The 19,110-nt window shown below is 32.9% G+C and overlaps 2 protein-coding genes across 5 annotated transcripts; both read right to left on the bottom strand.

The window, feature by feature from the left end:
• Positions 1–943: 943 nt before the first annotated feature.
• LOC107885986 (scarecrow-like protein 33) lies at positions 944–3,904 on the bottom strand. Its single transcript, XM_016809767.2, has one exon. It carries the CDS (start codon positions 3,566–3,568, stop codon positions 1,259–1,261), a length of 2,310 nt encoding a protein of 769 aa, XP_016665256.1. The 5' UTR covers positions 3,569–3,904; the 3' UTR covers positions 944–1,258.
• Positions 3,905–7,508: 3,604 nt separating this feature from the next.
• Positions 7,509–13,291, bottom strand: LOC107885987 (telomere repeat-binding protein 5). 4 transcript variants are annotated; one of them, XM_041107922.1, is made up of 10 exons: positions 12,971–13,291; positions 11,567–11,750; positions 10,591–11,455; positions 10,289–10,495; positions 10,139–10,201; positions 9,963–10,042; positions 9,400–9,641; positions 8,697–9,014; positions 8,507–8,597; positions 7,509–7,962 (listed from the first exon to the last, which is right to left on the bottom strand). In XM_041107922.1, the coding sequence occupies exons 2-10, from the start codon at positions 11,645–11,647 to the stop codon at positions 7,765–7,767; spliced, it is 2,145 nt and encodes a 714-aa protein (XP_040963856.1). In that variant the 5' UTR covers positions 11,648–11,750; positions 12,971–13,291; the 3' UTR covers positions 7,509–7,764. The 4 variants fall into 4 exon arrangements, with proteins under 4 accessions (XP_040963856.1, XP_016665257.1, XP_040963858.1 ...); XM_016809768.2 differs by having other exon boundaries at positions 8,507–8,570; positions 12,971–13,290; XM_041107924.1 differs by lacking the exon at positions 12,971–13,291 and adding an exon at positions 12,830–12,952.
• Positions 13,292–19,110: the final 5,819 nt, after the last annotated feature.

The following is a 19,110-nucleotide window of genomic DNA, read 5'->3' as shown; positions in this document are numbered from 1 at the left end:
GTATATTTGACCATATGTAAATCCTTACCTAGTATTTTAATTTTAGTTTATATTTATAGAAAGATTACTTAAATAATTTTTATTTGTATATTAAAGCACCTATATTTATGCCAATTTCTATTTTTGTTTCATTAATATGCTTAATTATATGGTGTCAAACGAAAACATTTAAACTATGCCACCTAAGCCTACTTGTCAATTTTGTGTATACACTTTGTTGAAAATATTTCATAATGGATAACGTTAACCTGAATAATTATTGATCATTTATTATGTTTAGCAAATTCTAAATTAAATACATTTAGCAAATTGGTTAAGGATTTCCATTACATGTGCCATCTTTTCACTATGACAAATGGCAAGAAGAGAACTATGCCAACAAATTGTAATTTCCTTTTTGTGTGTCCTAACATTACTTATATATACATTTAGTATAAAGATCCCACTAAAACTTTGATTGTTCTAAAGCCTAGGGTTACATCACCACCTATTTGTGTGTACACATATATTTCAATTAACTTAACCTAAAATGCTTGCTTTTTCTTCTTGATATTGGTAGGATCAACAAGGAATCTGATGCTACTTTTTGTATACAACTTTAATCATCACCATAATGCTTTGATTCCCACTTAACCACATCAACCTATTTGTATGTGTATGTTTGTATATTGCGGCTTTCTAGATAGCCTTTCCTCTTCACAGCAAGATCCTCTTTTTAACTTTCAAAATAATCTTTCTTTGCATTAAAATATATGCCAATGACCCTTATTTCTGCCTCATACATTGAACATTATCCCCACTGATTAAATTATTCATACCAGTTCCATTAATCCCATTCATTTTACTCGATTTCATTTTGCTTATGTCTCACACCGAGAGACCAAATCCTCTCATCTCTTCAACCATGTGTCTAGTTGATTCTACTTTGCTTATAGTTTAATTCTAGCAGAAACTGTTGACATGAATTTTTTATTTCAAAAAAAAAAAGCTAGCAGGAACAGCCACTACCACCATTTCTATGCTGTAAGAACCCAGGCCATGGATTATGGATAAATTATAGTACTGTATCATCTTCATCTTTGGAGTTATACTAACTACATTAGGGTACAACAATAGGTCAAAGGCGCCAAAGGGCCGATGTACAAAAGCTATGCAGTCCTAAGCTCGATGTCACTTCCCGGCATAATGACGATGGCAGTAAGTTGTCTCTAAAGTGGACACACCTCCATTAGTTGGCCCTCTGCTAGTAGTTATTATCTTATGCAGGTATCCAAGCAGAAGATGCATAGATGATTCGACCCTTCCATCCCTGCAACATCCACCGGCCATCCACGTCAACCATAAAATCACTGTGGTAGCGTGCCTTCACCCTCTCTTTCACTCTCTTCATAAGTTCAGGGTTTAACGGAAGCTGCACAAACCCAGCCCTCATGTTACGAACCTGCCACTGTTTATATGATTCAGGTCTCTCTACTCTTTCTGTGCCTTCACATGCTACGATATTCATAATTTCCCGCCCGTAAAACTTCTGTTCAAGCATCGACCTCATGTTATCTTCATGAGAGACATTTGTCTCGCACATGTCAAACAGTGCAGAAAAATGAAAGAGTGCCTCCCGGAATCTTGTGACAAAAAAGGGGGCATTGTAGGATCCATTAACAACACTATGAACAAAAACATCTGGATTTATCTTCCGAATCAATTTCAGAACAGTATCCCTCGGACTATTTAACACTACTGTCTCATCGAGTAGGTTCCTAAATCGACAGAGACAATTGACAGCAATAACTTCATCAGAATTAATCTTGAGGTCCTCAGTTCGGATAGTCTCCCATTTCTGAGCTATAGTATGGTACTCAAACGGAACATTGTAACGTTCACAATACTTTACCAATCGACGCCCCGTCTCCTGCACAGCTTCAGCAGGCCGGAAGCCAGGGTGGGGAAACTCTATTCCCGTAATGCGTAACTTTGGAGGACCACCAGGTCTGTTTGCGAGGCAGTGAATTAAAGCAGGCCAATGAAAACCATAAAAAATACCAAAGTCTATGATATGGAGCTTTGTTGCTTTCTCTGCTGCCTTCGAAATGTAGTTGTTTGCAAAAATAATAGGCACCTTCACGAATGGGCAGACTGAAATATAAACTTGGTAAGCTTTCAACATATCAGCGGCTGACATTCTTTTAGCAACCAGAGAGGTATAAATTTGAGTTCCAGTGCCAGCTAAGCGTGCTTCAAGGGCGTCAACAAAGTAATGAGCTAATCTCTGAGACCCGTCACCATAGGGCGAAGAATGCTGCCTAATCTGCTTTATCAGTTCCTTAGCAGTCACATTGTCATTGGAAGTGATAGCTTGCGCGCATAAGATCAGGAGAGTCCTCAAATCCACTACTTTCTTCTTACCCTGTTTCTTGCCACGCGCCTTCCCACTATTGGATCCATTTGTTTGCTCATTCGGCAGCAGCGTCTTGCTTGGTCCATTCGGCAAAGTCTCATCCGCAGTGGATGAAGAAGACTGCCCTCTTCTCCTAGCACAAATCAACACCTTATCGAACATGTCTGATAGCTCGCTCTCGTCCCCCAAAACTGCCGACTGTTTGTTATTCCTCTCTTCTAAATCTTCATCTTCTCGTTCATGACTCTTCTTTCTCATCAAACGAGGTGGTGAGCACTCCTTCCTGTCACTCTCCACTTTGACTACCGTGTTTGAAGCCTTCTGCTTCAACTCTGAAATCAATGCATTGCTCTTGAAACCGACATTCAGTTGATTAGCTTTTGGTAGGAACTTACTAGCTTCCTCAAACCCCCTCTTGAAGTGCAATGCTAATTCACTTTGACTAAAATAATTTGGAACTAAAAACTCACTCGCAGGACATCCCATGAATCCATTCCCATTATTAGCACTACCATTTTGAGAATGAGATGAAAACCGTGAACCCGGATCCACAGTAGACTGAAAAACAAAGTTTTCAGGAATGCTTGTTTGTAACAAAGACGGTCTGTTGTTGTTTTCGCTAAAATCACCATTCCACTGAGACTCAATCGTATAGCTAGTACAGGAACTAGAGCCACTATGAATGCTATGATCACTGGAAGTACCAAAAGAACAGTTATCCGGGCTCTCAACACTTGGATCGACACAAACAGGAGCTTGATCTCGAGGAGGATAGCTTTCACCAAGAACTTCATAAAGAGACTTCTCTGCAGCTTGCAGAGCCAAGGAGTCATGGAACATGCAGGGCTTCTCTTCCATTTCCTCTTCCAAAAGCACCTGACTTATGTACTTAAGAACGGTGTCCGAGACATCAGTGTCATCGGTCGGAGAAAAAGTATCTCCCTCTTTACCCATGCTGCCCATGCTCAAAATTGAAGCAAAGCTAGAATCACCCAAACCTAAAGAAGGTAAAAATGGGACACCTAGAGAGCTGAAATCTAAAGATTGGTCATTTGATCCAATCCCATCAGAAATTTCAAATTTTGGGTATACATTTGGATTAGGCAAAAGATACCCGTCACTAATCTTGAAACCATTAACTGTGTGAGGGAATCCAGTGAGATGAGAACCCATAATTACAGGCCAAACTTACAACCACAACAAAACAGGGTTTTCTCTCTAATTTCTATGAAGAACCCAGCAACGGAAAAAAAAACTCATATAGAGAAACCTATCAAAATTTGGAGACTAACAATAAAAAATCAGATCTTTCCCCATAAACTAACACAAAGAAGCTTACAACAAGAAACCTTGTAAAAAAGAAAACAAAAACCAACTAAAATTCCAACACAAAAGGGGAAAAAAGCTTGTTCATACCAGAGTGAAAACAGAGAAGAAAAACCTCGGAACTAGAGAGGAGCTGCAATAAAGGAGGTAGCTTTTTATTTATTTATTGTATTGAAGAAAAAGAAAGTGTCTTCATCTTGAAAGTTCCCCGGCATAAAAAGACAAAGCAACTTTTTTATTTGTAAGATAAATAAAATGCATTTATGTGAAAAATACAAGGACGCAAGTGGCAATGTCACTGCACCGTCCAAGCATGACGGTGACATTGGTGGCCTCTTTTCTTGGGGGGGAGTGATTGATCCCCGATTGCAATTGGCTTGTAATTTGGTGTCATCCAATGGGAGGTTGTTGCGACTGTTCACTCTCAGACTACGAGTCAACAAGGTGGGACAGCCGTGCTTTATGTGCGGAACAGGTTTAACACGGCTTGTGTCTTAAAACCAATAATTCTTAGGAACTCAAAACTTCAAACAGTTAAACCATGTTCTAAGACAATCATTAAGTTAATGGAATTCCACCACTTATCATTTTTTATTTTATTTTTCCCTTTGAGATGAATACATATATGTACTTCAAACTTTTTCTACATTTAATACTTAAAAATGTTTTTTTTCTTAATTTGATATTTTCACTTTTTTTTCTTTATTTTAATTCTATTTTACTTCAATACTTAAACTTGATATATATATTTTTATTTAACATTTAAGTTTTTTTTTAATTCGATACTTATGCTTATTAAATTATATAATTCAACTTTAAATTTGATTTAATTTGATAATTTATTTTCATTACTAATTAATACTATTATTTATGTAATTAAATTGATATTACAATTTGATATCAACTCAATTAATAAAAATATCAACAACCCAAACTTTATACAATTAATAAATATTATTAAAAGGTATTTTTTTCTATTTTCACACCTTTATATAAAATTTATAACAAAATAATTTAAACTGAAAATTAGAACCTAAAACCTTAAGCATCTTATGCCTTTATCATTATAACCAAAAGCTGATTCGTTTGTCACACACATAATGTTGTATGTATATAAATAACTTTTTTTTTACAACCAAAGTTTGATTTATTATTGTTATTCTCATTTATTGCATGTTGTTTTTAAATACATGTATATATTCTAAATATGTAATATTTATATGTATATGTGTGATAGAATTATTAACATATTATAAAAGGTAAATTACATTGCAGGTCACTCTAAAATAGTGTTTTCCTTATTTTAGTCACTTTAAATTTTTTTATCAATTTAATCACTTTAATTTTTTTTTATCAATTTAGTCACTCTAATTAAGATAATTGTTCGAATTGGTCATTACTATTAAAAATCTCATTAATCTACTAACATATTGTCGACATAGAATATTAGCCAATTAAATGACACTTTTCTATTACTTTTGATTAAAGTTTAGTGACCTCTCTGTAATTATTTTCTCTATATCTAGAAATGAAGAAACCATAACTCCTCCATTTTCTCAACAATGGATCAATGGCAACTATAAACAATAATGGTGGCCGTGAAAGTTCTTCCTTCCTCATGGGTGCTTCTTATAATTGTGTTATCCTCAATGTAACTATTATATATTCATGTCCATAAATGAGTTTAGAATCTATTCTACTTGGTCTTGCTCAACTATCAATCCAATCAATCACAATTTCTATCTTTTAAGAGTCATCCACTTCGATATTCAAAATAATTTATCTTCCAAATTGGATTTAATAGACAACATATTAATCTTTTAATCGGTTTGTTCATTTTCGATTAGACTAAAGACATGTTTAGATTATCTACTAATATATTTTATCTTTTTATATTAGTATCTGTTCACATAATACCGCTTAGTATTAGTTAAACATAATATGATCTCATATGCTATGAATAAGCTAAAGAGAGACTGACCAGTTGAGCTGTGCTTCTTCCAAAACCCGCCTCCTATGGTGGCAGCATTGATCGAGGGGTTTTTTACTAAAATAGGTCCAAAAAATAAAAAAATAAAATACTAAAATAATACAAAGCAAAAATTATGTACCAAAATGGTACATTTGGGGTGGTGCCGCCTATGGCAGAAGCGTGACCACCCTATGTCAAATCAAAATTCTATTTAAAAATTAAAAAAAAACTGGCAAAAAAAAAGCTGATAGATCGAGGGGGTGCAAAGGCGGCACCAATTGTGCCTCTGGCAGAGGCGGCACCTAATTTGATGGGACGGCTCATGCAGCAGCCCGTTTGTTGTTTTGTGTTGGGAACCATTATAAGATCCCCATGTTTCAGCAGCAGAAGCAAGAAGCAGCAAGGAGAAGAAGAAGGAGCAAGAAAAAAAGGAGAAGAGAAGAAGAAGAAGGTCCCCAACCCAAAAAAACAAACGAGGTGCCGCCTTTGCCAGAGGCACAACCGGTGTCGCCTCTGCCAGAGGCACAAACGGTGCCGCCTCTAGCACTCCCTTGATCTACTAGCTTTTGTTTTCTTTTTTTGCCAATTTTTTTTTAGCTTTTTGTTTTTTTTTAATTTTTAAACAGATTTTTTGATTTGGCATGGGGTGATCACGCCTCTGCCATAGGTGGCACAATCCCAAATGTACTATTTTGGTACATAATTTTTGTTTGATATTTTTTATCCTATTTTAATAAATAAAAAAAACCCTCGATCGAGCAAGACAAGGACAGTGCCACTGCTGGTGGTTGTTAGATAATCTAAGTCTTATGTCCCAACTTCCACATTTATAGAAAAGAAAAAAAAAATTAAATCATTACAACATCTAATACAAATTTTGCATTTGCCTTTTAATTAAGGTATTGTATTTTTCTTTTGTAATGTAAAATAATCTATATCAAATTTACTTTTTTTTATTTTAATCATTTTACTTAATAATATATATTTTTAACACTTTACCTTTTTCAAGAAATTCATGTATTGTTTTCATAATTCCTTTTGACCCTTAAATAAAAGAATAAATATGTTTGAGTATGTTTAAACCTATGTCCTCCTGTATTAGTAATAATGTCGATACCAACTAAACTAAAACTCAAGTCGATATAGATTAGTGTTTTTATACTCAAATCATTTACCTTAAAAAAAGTAATCTATACCAATCGAACTAGGACGGAAGAAAATTTTATAAATTAATGTTTTTAAACTCAAATCATTTAGATGACAAAAATTTTCTTGTCCAAAGCTAATAACAACTTTGCTAATAACAACTTTGGAATTGTTTTAGTATTAACAAAATATTTTTATAATTTTAAATACAATTTAGAATTAGAATTATATAAAATATTCATAATAAATTTAATTTTACTTTAAATAATTTTTTATATTTGTTAAAAATACTTTTCTAACTTTTTATATTTGCTTCAATCCTTGCGTCTGCTTTAAGATACTGAAAAAAAAAAAGCAAACTAGTTTAAGATTATAATTAATTAGGTTCTGTTTGAGGACGTTTTTCGAGTATATTTTTCAATGATACTCAAGTGGCATAGCCGAAGCCTCGTCCCAGGGGGTGAGAACTGTTGAGAACAAAGTGGCGATAGATGTCTATATGACATATAGACCTTTCAAGACCTTGCATTTGTTGGCTAAAACGTGAATCACGTCTTCTGTTTTTTTAATTTGGCATGTTTTGTTGTTCTGTTATACTGATTAATTTTATGATTTATCAACTTTTATTACTTTTTTTATTGATTTTATTACTTGATAGAACTAGCAATGTAATTTAGCAAAGCTCTTATTCCATCAATAGCAATTTACAAAAGGGCCATCCATGCCCCTACATTGTAAGAGAAGAATCAGTGCTAGAGCACATAAAATATTACATATTTCTTGTCATAATTTTTTTTCCTTTTTTCTTTTAAATAATCACAAGAAAATACAAGAAAAATGATAAAATAATAATTAGACAAATCCTTCCCTAAAAACCCCCCATCATCATCAACCCAAGTTTTTTTCACCACCATCACTTCTGCTACTAGCTCTTACTGTTTGAGTTATAAAGGAGAAGGCAGCTCTCAGGCTGCTGTTGCTGCTTCAGTTGTTGCTTGGCTTGCTGCTGTGACCAGTAGGCATGCGCAGTTAGGACCCTGTCCAGGAGCTCCTGAGGCACCGGTTCTCCCCGCCTTTGCTGTGGCGATATTCTCGCTGTATGAACAAGTGTTTTCCACTTATCCTGCACGATTCCAAAATAGATACCATCACATTCATGCAATAATGCTTATAAAAGACCATACATTGCGTTTGTTTTCGTTTTCCAGCTGAAATGCCAAAAGCAGCAGAAAGCTCTAACCAGTCGTATAACTAATACACGAATGTATTAAAGCTAGAACCTAAAGGGGGGAAAGTGTCATTCGTGTCACAGTTGGTAAAAGGATAAATGAATAAATCAGGAGAAAATACCTCATGGAAGAGTAGGATTCGAATGATTTGTTCTAGGGTAGTTGTTATTTTACAGATAAAGCTACAAAAGTTGAGGAAAGCTTTGTAAAAGATTTTCTAATCATTTTACCTGTTGCACAAGCAACTACGTGCCTGAAACAGGTTTAAACTATGTGCTCTGGTTGGTCCAACACATAAAGTGGACCTTTGGAATTTTAAAACAAAGGGTTTAAGACCGGAAAAAAAAAAAGAAAAAAGGTTAGGAAAAAAAAAAGGTTAGAAATACAAAATACAACGAAAAAAGCAGTTTTATCAGCAGGTGTAGAGTTTTAACTTACCTTTAAATCTACGTAAGTTCGGTGCTTTGCGTTATCAAAAGCTCTTAACTTAACATCACGCCACCTGCAGATTAGTAAAGCCATTAAAACCCTGACCATCACAGCATAAAGGGGATGTCACATTATCAAAAAATAGGAATGGCAAAGCTGAAAGATCCTCATTGCTTCTTGAGTAAGGTTTGAAACATACCTTCCAGTTCCAAGTTTCTCAACAGCTTGAACCAGGGCTTCAACTTCAGCAACAGAGAAAGGTCGACGAATTCTACGTTGCACAACTTCAGATTGCTTTGATTTCCTATGAGCTGGAACCACATCTAGCGCCTCCACACTAATCGCTGGTACAGCTACCAGGGCTTTAGAATCCGTTGTGCTTTTGTCAAGTGACATATCTGTAGGCGAGGGTGCAGAATCATGATCGCTTTCAACAAAGTGGCCCAAATTAGGCATGTGAGGCTCATGTGAAGGATCATGTGTAACCCGAGCAACTAAACCAGGAGTTGCTGGATACCTGGCAACAAAGTATTACACTCATAAACTGAATCTACAGAATAACAATGTATCATTTAAGCATTAACAACATGGGACCATGGGAAACTATCACTACAACTTTATGAGACTAACAAGCTTCGTGTCTCAAATCCATGCAGACTCATGAAAAAGAATGTAGTTTCCAACAAAAACTCAGCCTCTTCTTGAAGGCTGCATTTACGAGAACAATGTAGATCCTAGATGATCATCGTTCCGGTATTTGCTAGCACTTGCACCATTTTCATTTTTTCCAACAAAATATAAAAAAATGAGAAATGATAGAAACAATAAAATAAGATCATGTTTTAAACCATCAGATGTGTGTAGATAGATATCTGCCAAATTTGTAAAACTATTTTTGTTACCTAGCTAAAGGTAGAGGCGTGTCACAGGGAAACGTCAAGGGAGAACCTCCAGGACAGTGCGATGGAAAGGTTTGCGAAGGGTTCGGCTCCAGGCTAAAACCCAGTGCATCCATCTGGTTATCACGAGAAATTCCCGTTTGCAACAGAGTTTTATTGTCATCTCTAACCTTTTTTCCTTGAAGAAGTACACCAATGCGTAATCCACCTCCGAGTATCGCTGTCACTGCCTCCATAACAGTCCTCTAGAAAAGAAAAAACAATTTAACATCATTAGAAGGAACTCTAATAAACATGCATCTATATGAGACCAATCACTAGATTACATTTTACATGAGATACTATCAAAGTATTCATCATTGTCTGAAGCAAGATGTTATGCCTGGAAAAGACACAAATAAACATTCACACGGTGAAACAAATAGACCAGACAAAAATCTTCAAGGTCCAAATGTAGCAAAATGTAGCAAGTGTAATTGGTAGTCAAATACCAACCTTTGAATACGATGAACAGCAACCAAACACTTTTACCAAAATGATCAGAATCATAGATCGTTAGTCATTACCTTCAATGAACCAATAGTTGCAGATTCTGGAATTTCAATAAACAATTCTGGCACCCTGAAAGATTTGATCCTAAACTTCACTGAGTAAAAGGAAAGATATTTTGATATAAGAACCTCTTTGAACGTCAATAAGTGAAAACAGTACATATGAATCACTCCATCAAAGGCTCTCATACCGTGAGAATCCCTAGAGTGGAATGATTTGCGTTGGTCCGCTAGGGAAGGTGATTCTCCAGTGACTAAATAAAGATTTAGAAACAGTTAGCAAAGCTGCTGTTGTTTGCTAAAACACCAAGAAAGTAACGGTGAAAAAGTATGGAAATCACCTCCACGCATCTTTGGATATACGCCTGAAGCATTTCCATTGATGCTCTGCTCAGGTGAATCGGAAATACCCTCACTGCTGATTCCTCCATCTGAATTTGATACTGAGCTATAGTGTAAAAACTTCCTTTTTTTGAAAGGATAGTTCCTTTCGGATCTTATGCGCTTGTAAGCACTGCTATCGCAGTAAGCAGATTTCAAATTCTCATCTGAAGGATATTACATAGTTGTCAATATCCCCATTCAACTGTGCCAAACAATTTACTCAAAGTTAAGATGATTTTAACTTTAAGAAGCCGCGTACCAGAATTGGATAGTGTCACATCATTCAATCTCGGAGCAACTTTCAAGTATTTAGAAGTCATTGTCTTCCTTATTCTTCGGTCTCCAATGAGTGGTGTTGGCCTAAATGGTTTCTTTATGGGGCCAAGGTAAGTACACCTTGAAGATTTTTCATCATCATCTCTACTAACTACCTTTAAATCATCTCGCTTACCAGGAAAAGAGCTAAGGTAATTATTGAACCCATATGAATGTGTCTTGCCACTACTATCTGAACTAACTAGAAGAGGAGGTTTACCATCCACAACTACAGGATCCTCTAAGGGGCATGTATCAGCCACTTCTCTAATAGATAACTTATCAGTTCGATCCAGCTCCTCATGTATAGGCCCTTTATTTTCAAACTCTAGTTTAATACGACCACCAGAAGCCCCGCACAGAAAGGGACCAGTCTCTACCTTACAAGGCAAACATCCCGTTTCATTCTTGATTTTGCCATTCATTAACTTCAGAACACCAGATCTTTCTGAGCAATCAGAAGTTGTTACAACAGAGGTAAGTCCAAAATGGGTGTCATTTTTAAGGCTCGGTGATTCTCTAAAACTACAGCTTCTTAGGTCATTAGTTTGTGAGACAAGTTGAGAAACTATGAATTCCCTATCATTGCTGTATTGATCGCATGTTTCTAGCTTCGATGACTGGCTTCCATCCCACCTTTCTTCTTTAACAGTATTCTTTTCAACTTTAGACGGATCTTCAGCACTTGACGTATTACTAAAGACAGGAGTACTTTCTTTATCTAGTAATAACTTCCCAGCTACGGTGGCCAGTAAGTCGAAAGCACTTATTCGGTTGTCTTCAACTCTCTTTTTAAATGAAACCCTTTTCTACAAATAAGGTGACAACAATAATTTAAAAGAGATCAGTGTTTTTGCAACAGGAAATAAAGGTAAATATGAAATAGAATACCATCATAGTAATACATATATATATATTACCCTGGCTGATCTGGTTGCTCGTGGAGTAGCAGGCACCTGATAGCCATTGAATCCATAATCTAACCTCTTCTGCAACTCCATGCTTCAAAGACCATAACATTAAGAACACATCATATGCAATTCACCAACACCTTTGAATCAGTTCCAAGAGACACAAGTATTTCATCTCAAATCAGCTTAGACCCTAAAAGGAGATGAATAGGAGAGTTAATTCTAAATGAACTTATACTTAATGTATAATCAATTATAAAGTTTACTTTCATTTAAGGAATAAAATTCAAAGAACATAAAATTTCATTCTCAAAACAAAACGCAATCCTTTAACCAATAAAAAGTAATTACAAGATGGAAACATGTATATGTCAAAAGCCACTACATTTGGATCCACAACAAGTCATCAAAATTAAATCTAAACCACAAGCTATGCTTATGATTTTCAAGCTTTCACTGGTTATCTTCAACTTTTACATAGAAATTCAGGCCTCCAACTCCATTCATTCACCCCCCCCCAAGAAAAAAAATTGAAAAAGAAAATAAAAACAATATAGAGACTTTGTTACAATTGTGAGTAAAACCAGAAGCAAAGGGCTCTGTCCTAGAATTATAACTTTAAAAAAATATCCACATGATCTAATGAGAAATGAATAATCCATTAAAATGGGCTTTCTATGAAACTTTAACATTCAAGGAATGATGTGACATTTAAAAAAAAAGTTTTCTTTTTTTTGAATTCTCAATTCAAAACATCAAACTTTTACAAATTCAAAAGAAAGAACTGGAGAAGAAATCAAAGAGGTAATTAGCAAATTAAACTAAAAAAAGAACCCTTAAACCACAAGAAAAACCTTGACAAAAAGATCCCCAATCCCAAATAACCAATTCAGGCGTCTATATGAGTAATTCAACATAATTTAGATTTGTATTTCTTCTTATATGAAGATCTAAAACCCTGAAAAAATATTCATCTTGAAAAAAACCCAAAAATGAAAATTTTAGAAATAACTGATAAATGGAAAGAATATGAGATCATCTCTTCGGCTTTTCCAACAAATTGCCTCCAAAATCCCAGATCGAATACGTTATTACCCACAGAAAAAAGAATTCAACGTTAAAAGGTGACAAATTTTAAGAATTTTCCAAAGAAAACTAAAAAGAGAGAGGGTGAAAAAAGTACATGCATTTGATTGCATAGAAACTACAAAAGATTAAAAAGAATATAACGTCGTTGCCATTAATCAACTTTCTCCTCAAATTAGAAATTACCACTCAAATCGTATATTTCCTTCCACTTTCTAACCATTTGTCGGCAACCAAACACACACACGCCAAAAGAAAACCCGTGAAAAAGATCAAAACCTTGGGCGAATTCGCAAAAGAAAATGAACAAAAGCTCGTTTTTCTCACCTCTTAAACAATGAAATGTTGGATCAATATACGAAATTCTCAGCCAAACATAAGATCACATAAAGAAAATAACAGATTCGAAAAATTTGTCTTCATAGCAGAAAAAAAGAAAACTTTCTTCCATTTTTTATCCCATTATCTTCCCGACAAAACAAAAAGAAAAATCTCAATGTGCTTTCCAAACAAAACCCATTTGAGATTTTCTCACACAATTCTAAATTTCATTTTTAAAAAAATTTTCTTGTCCAAAAAAATTATAAATTTCCCTTTTTTAATTCTCTCTCAGATAGCCGAAAACCCTCTGAAAACCACCCAACTTTTTGCTTAAACCCCAGCGCCTTATAACATTGACCTCGTTTACCGGACGTATTGGTAGTTACCATAAACCTCACCGGTTATAGCCGGTAAGAAGGAAACCCCACCTAAGACTAGTTCTTCGTTGATGGGTGACCCACACCAGTGTTTTCAGTCCCCCTCTGATCTTGTAACAGGTGGATCCATATTCAATCCTACGATTATGAGAGAGTTGCAGGATCGAGAAAAACGTTGGGTCACAAAGAGAGTGACTTTATTTTAGTCTTTTTTTGGATTGGGTTTTTAATTATTAATAATTTTGTTGAAGGTAAGGTAAACCGTTCACACCTTCACTTACATTTTCATTCTTTTTTTAATATATTCATATTTTTTATTTTTTCTGAAATCTTTTGCCTCAAACTTACCTCTCACCAATCTTTTGTCACAATCCAATTTTACTCATTTGTAGAAAGAGTGTAATTTTGATTTCATCACTCTATTTTTTTTTTTGCTGAAAATTGGGAATAATTTATATACAACAAATTCAGGTATTTAACAATAATTGAATTAACTTATCGATTTTTCATAAAATACAATAATGATGAATTAAAAATTAATTTTTTAAACATTAAAAATTACTATAGACTAATATAATTTACGTATTTTTTATGTTTGTTTTACTATTTATAAAAATTAATTCTTTAGAATGATGTCATATTTAAAACGATAAAAATAAAATTTTATAAGAATTTTTTTTCTTTATACAATTATACCAAAGCATTTTTCAATTTAATTATTAAAAAATGACAAAATCTTCATCACAGCAACCACACTGTGGAAGGAAGGAAGCGAGTTGAAGGGTGAAGCAGATGAGTACATTACGTGCTCTATTTTTATTTTATTTTTTTGAAATTTGTTTATGAAGAAATACGAGTGCCACGTAGGAAAAAGCACAATGGTCCTACGTGGCAAAAAGAAAGGCTTCCATTGGTCTGTTTTTGGTGCGTGTTATCGACAACTTGTGTGTGGTCTGCTTTTTATTTTTTTATTTATGGGTTAATTTCATTAGAAATCTTTAAATTATGACTCAAATTCTATATTAGTCTCAAATTTCAAAACAGTGTAATTAAGTCTTTTTGTCAGTCTAGTCTATAATTTGAATATTAAATAGTACAATTAAAAATACTTTAATCAAATTATAAACATATGTGTACCTACTAAATTGTTAACTTAAAATTAATGTATTAAAAAATAGCTTTCATAAATTTTATTGTCAATATCCAAACTCACATTTAATGTGATATTTTAAAATTTGAAAACCAATTTAAAATATAAATTCATATTTGAGGATGCATCTTGAAATTAACCTTTTTTATTATTAAAAAAACAAAACCAAAATGGGCCCGCCGGACTAACGGCGATATGGAATCTCCGTTACATTTAACGTTGACGGCTTAGGTACGTGGATAATTCGAAGCCAAGCGGGGAAGCAAAAACAATTGTCGAAGTATGAGGATAAGGGGTGTGGGGTCCGTGGCGGGTCCTACACCAATGGTGGCCCCACATTCTTAAAATATGATAAGTTAAGTGACACGTGTATAGCGTGCTAGAAGAGCGGTTTTAATTAAATTAGGGAATGTGATGAATTTCTCTTACAGTGCAAGGATTTGAAGATTACACGTGGTAAGAAGGGAGTGAGTGAGCAGTACAAAGATTCTATTCACTCGGCGTGAGTTTAGAATGATTATGTTAGTTACATACACTAGGCGAAGAATGGCAGAGAGGAGAGATAGTTTAGTGACGAAATCAGGACTGCTTATCTCACATACAAGAAAATGAAAATCACGTGTCTCCAATTAAATGTATAATAATTAGTTTTTCCTTTAATAACAAAAATTATCATACTTTTTAACTTTTTTTTCCTTTTGATCCTTAGATGTTAATGTATTTTAGGACACAACCCTGTTAATTAATTAATTAAAATATTTATATGAATACATAAAATAATTTTTTAAATCAAAAAAATTTACTTACTAAATATCATTAAAAATATTTATAAAATAATTATCAACAAACTTGGATTAATGTAAATAATTATTAAGATAAACAATAATTAATTACAGCAATAATAGAAATATTATGATACTTATTATGATTTTATTACTAAATTTATAATGTGACATATTTATAACACTCATAAAATTAAACTAATTTAAATCTTCAATTATATACTATTTTTAGTCTAATATCTTTAATATTTATTTTTTATTCTCGTTATAATTACATTTAAATCCAATACATATTTAATAATAGACTGCAATCTCATCATTACAAGAATCATCTTCATCATTATAGTGATTAATCATAGACTAAAGTTTTAGCTTTCTTAATTCTTTTTATCTCTCAATTGGTAACAAAATTAACATTGAATTTTTTATCTTTCAATATGTCTATTAATGGGTTTTAAATTCATCAATATCCATCTCATCCATGAAAACTGCTCCATCGTCTTCATCTCATTTGCAGAAACATAATTTTCAAGTTTGAGATCAATACTGTCTGGGAATCCCAACAAACAATGGTTTGCAACGACTATAATGTGGGTTGCATCGAGTGTATTTTACATGTCCCTTTGCTGGTGATTTATTTATACTAGAAAAAAATATATATCTCAAATTAGAAGGCCCTTTTAAACAAACCCAAAAAAAAAGTGGTTGGTAAAAGTGGTTGGTAAGGTAAGATTAGCAATGGGTTTACTAATATCATCTGCAAATCTAAAGTAAAGCCAGCCCCAAGGTCGTTATTCTTATCTTCATCTCTAACCAGTGTAAGAAAACAAGAAAAATAAAAGCATGATTGTGGGTTTTGATGGATGAAAAGAAAATTTTATGAGAGTTGGAGAGCTGCAAGGGGAAATCAAAGAGCTAGGCTAGATGAAGGGGATAGAAACCCAAAAAATTCTTTGATTTTCTGGGTTTTTCTTTCACTCATTTTTTCTTTGTAATAATCAACACCGACAAACTCAAAAGGAAAAGATCAAATTTCGAAGATGGAATCATGGACGTCATTGAACGCTTCTTGGTCGGAGAAGATGCCGGTGAGCAATGGCATCAACAGTGGGAAAAGGCGACTAGGGCTTTTTTGTTTTAGAGAAGAAGATTGAAGAGGATGAAGATATTTGCCTTTTTCTTTATATTTTAAGTAATAATAAATATTGGGTAAATTACTTTTAGTCCCTATAGGTTAGACCTGATATGGGTTGGGCCACCTGTCTAAGCTTGAAGGTTCCTCTGAAAAATAGTAGGGGCTCCTCCATACCTCCCTTGGGGAGGCTTAACGGACATTCTCTCTTTGCATTGCTTTTGCCCTAGCGTGCTCGCTTGCAACCGTAGGTGGGATTTAGCTCGCTATAAGCCAAATAAACCAAGAAAAAATCTCTATAACGTATCCCGGTGGTGGATCAAAGCTGTGCTTTGACCCTCGAAGCCCTTAGGGGGTGTTTTCTCGTGCATACAAGGATTGGTGTGCTATGCTATATATGAATTTCCCAAAGGGCTATAGAAAGAAAAAGGATGGCAAAAATATAAACTTGAAAAATGTACTTGTATAAAAAAATAATACCTGTTTTCTAAACAAGTTGGACCTTGAGTAAGATTTTTTTGGCCCAAGCTTGGCCTGATCTGAATTTGCCTAAAAAGATTTCTTGCTATTGTTTATTGTTGTTTTGCTATTTTATTATTACTATTTTGTTAGTTTGAATATTGTATAACTTTTGTTTTATTGTTAATTTTGCTACTATTTTAGAGACATTTATTTTCTAAAAATTTTTTAAAATATATTTTCAATTTGTTGGGAACATTTATTATAATATATTATATTTTTTAAATTTATTTTTATATTAAAAAATATAAAAAATTTAATACGAGTAAACCTGATTGGGTTCACATTTTTTTATCTGGTTGAGACTTAGGCAAAATTTTAAACCAATTTTTTGAGTTTAAAATGAGTTTACAATTTTGCATTGGCTCAACTTATGATCATGTATGCTATAGGTGGCACAAGATATTGATGACATTAAATGATGTGACAAAAATTTCATGTGGCATCTTTTTATTGGTCTAACACCATGTTATTAACTGTGTTAAGGATAAGTACCACTTTAACAAATGAATTTAAAATACAAGTACTAAAATGAATAAATTAAAAGCAAAAATACTACATTAATAAGATACCATGGCAAATCTTGACATTTATCCCTTCAGTAATTATTGAATATATTTATAGATTACAATCTAAATAGGAAGATAATGTGTTTCAGTGTACTAAAACTTATATTCTTCTACATTAATAACAATACCGATATCAATTGAGATAAGATTCAATTCGCATATATAATGCGTTTATAGTAATAAAGAAAATGAATTATATGAAATTGTTATTCCATGTCATCGCTATCCCTTTCCAATAGGAGAATGACAAATCAGATTTTTACTTTTTATTTACAGTTTTTTCCTTTTGAAAAAATTCAAATTGTCATTATCCTATTAAAAAGGAATAGGGATGACGTGAAATTACAGTTTTATATAATCTATTATTTAGTAATAAAAAATTATGGAAGAGAATGGCGAGGGATTGTTTAATTAAGAAAAGAAAATTAAAAATAGTTGTTCATTTATTGAAGATAACTATTAAAAATGACTAAAAAATTAATTAAGAGATTGGTGTGGTGAGGTTTCTTTGCGTAAAAACAACAAATGGTGATTTTTCTTTGCACAATTTTCTGTTCCATCAACGTCCACTTTCTAACAAAACTAAAATTGAAACAGACAAAAAAAAAAAGGAACTGTTCACTTTCATTCTACTTTTAAGTTTAAATATATTTTTATTATAATTTAATCGTATTGATAATTGTGCTTTATAATGTTAATTTTAATTATTTGGATATATTATTTATAATTATGATTATAATTACACTTGTAATTATATATATATATCAAATATGAATATATTTTTATATAAATCTTTTATATTTTCATGTATATATTTCTTTTGAGTCTGAACTTTAAGTATTTCGTGACGATATTTCATTTGTACGCCATCACAATATTTCATATGTCGAGATTAAAGTAGTTGTTATTATTGTACTTTATTTTATGTAGAATTTTATTAATTAAAATCTTATGTTATCTCTTTTGATTGATAAGTGTAAAATGTTTATCCGTTGGTTAAATTATTTCTAAACTCGAACCTGCCCTAGCTAGTTCGAAAAATGGCCATCAAATTCTACCTAAGCTTGGTCCATATTAAAAATGCTATATCTGAGCTTGTCTATATTATTTTTTTAGATTATTTTTTATATAAAAAAATAAAAAATATAATACATCAAATACACTAAAAATATTAAAATTAATAAAAATATATTTAAAAACTTTATACTTAAATAATACTGAAATAGTTATAACTTAGCAAATAAATACCTTTAAACTAGTAGTAAAAATAACAATAAAATAAGAGTTATACAATATCCAATTAATAATAACAAAATAGTAGTAATATAACAATAAAGCAACAACAAAACAATTGATTTGAGCCAGACTAAAAAATCATACTCGAAACTCGACCCATTTAGAAAATGAGTATTTTTTTATTATCTAACCTTATTTTTTAGATTAATATTTTTATCCAAATCACTACTTTTTAAACATATCTTCAACCTATAATAAATTCTAGCCCACTAGGGTAGTAATTTCCAATCGTTTGTTCCTTTTGATGAACTTCATGTTTATGATTTGCTTTACGTGTCCTTTTGTAGATGATGTGTAGGTGGGACTCTATACTAGTGTTTA

This window comes from Gossypium hirsutum, chromosome A03 (genome assembly GCF_007990345.1).
Source record: "Gossypium hirsutum isolate 1008001.06 chromosome A03, Gossypium_hirsutum_v2.1, whole genome shotgun sequence".
Taxonomy (NCBI): Eukaryota; Viridiplantae; Streptophyta; class Magnoliopsida; order Malvales; family Malvaceae; genus Gossypium; species Gossypium hirsutum.
This window is presented reverse-complemented; position numbering and strand designations above follow the sequence as displayed.

Excerpts from the sequence above, each read along its gene's own strand:
- LOC107885986 (XM_016809767.2), bottom strand. The coding sequence starts at position 3,568 with ATGGGTTCTCATCTCACTGGATTCCCTCACACAGTTAATGGTTTCAAG.
- LOC107885987 (XM_041107922.1), bottom strand. The coding sequence starts at position 11,647 with ATGGAGTTGCAGAAGAGGTTAGATTATGGATTCAATGGCTATCAGGTG. Across the intron at positions 11,456-11,566 it reads GAGCAACCAGATCAGCCAGG|AAAAGGGTTTCATTTAAAAA; the intron begins GTAATATATATA and ends CCTTATTTGTAG. Across the intron at positions 7,963-8,506 it reads GAACTTACGTAGATTTAAAG|GATAAGTGGAAAACACTTGT; the intron begins GTAAGTTAAAAC and ends GGAATCGTGCAG.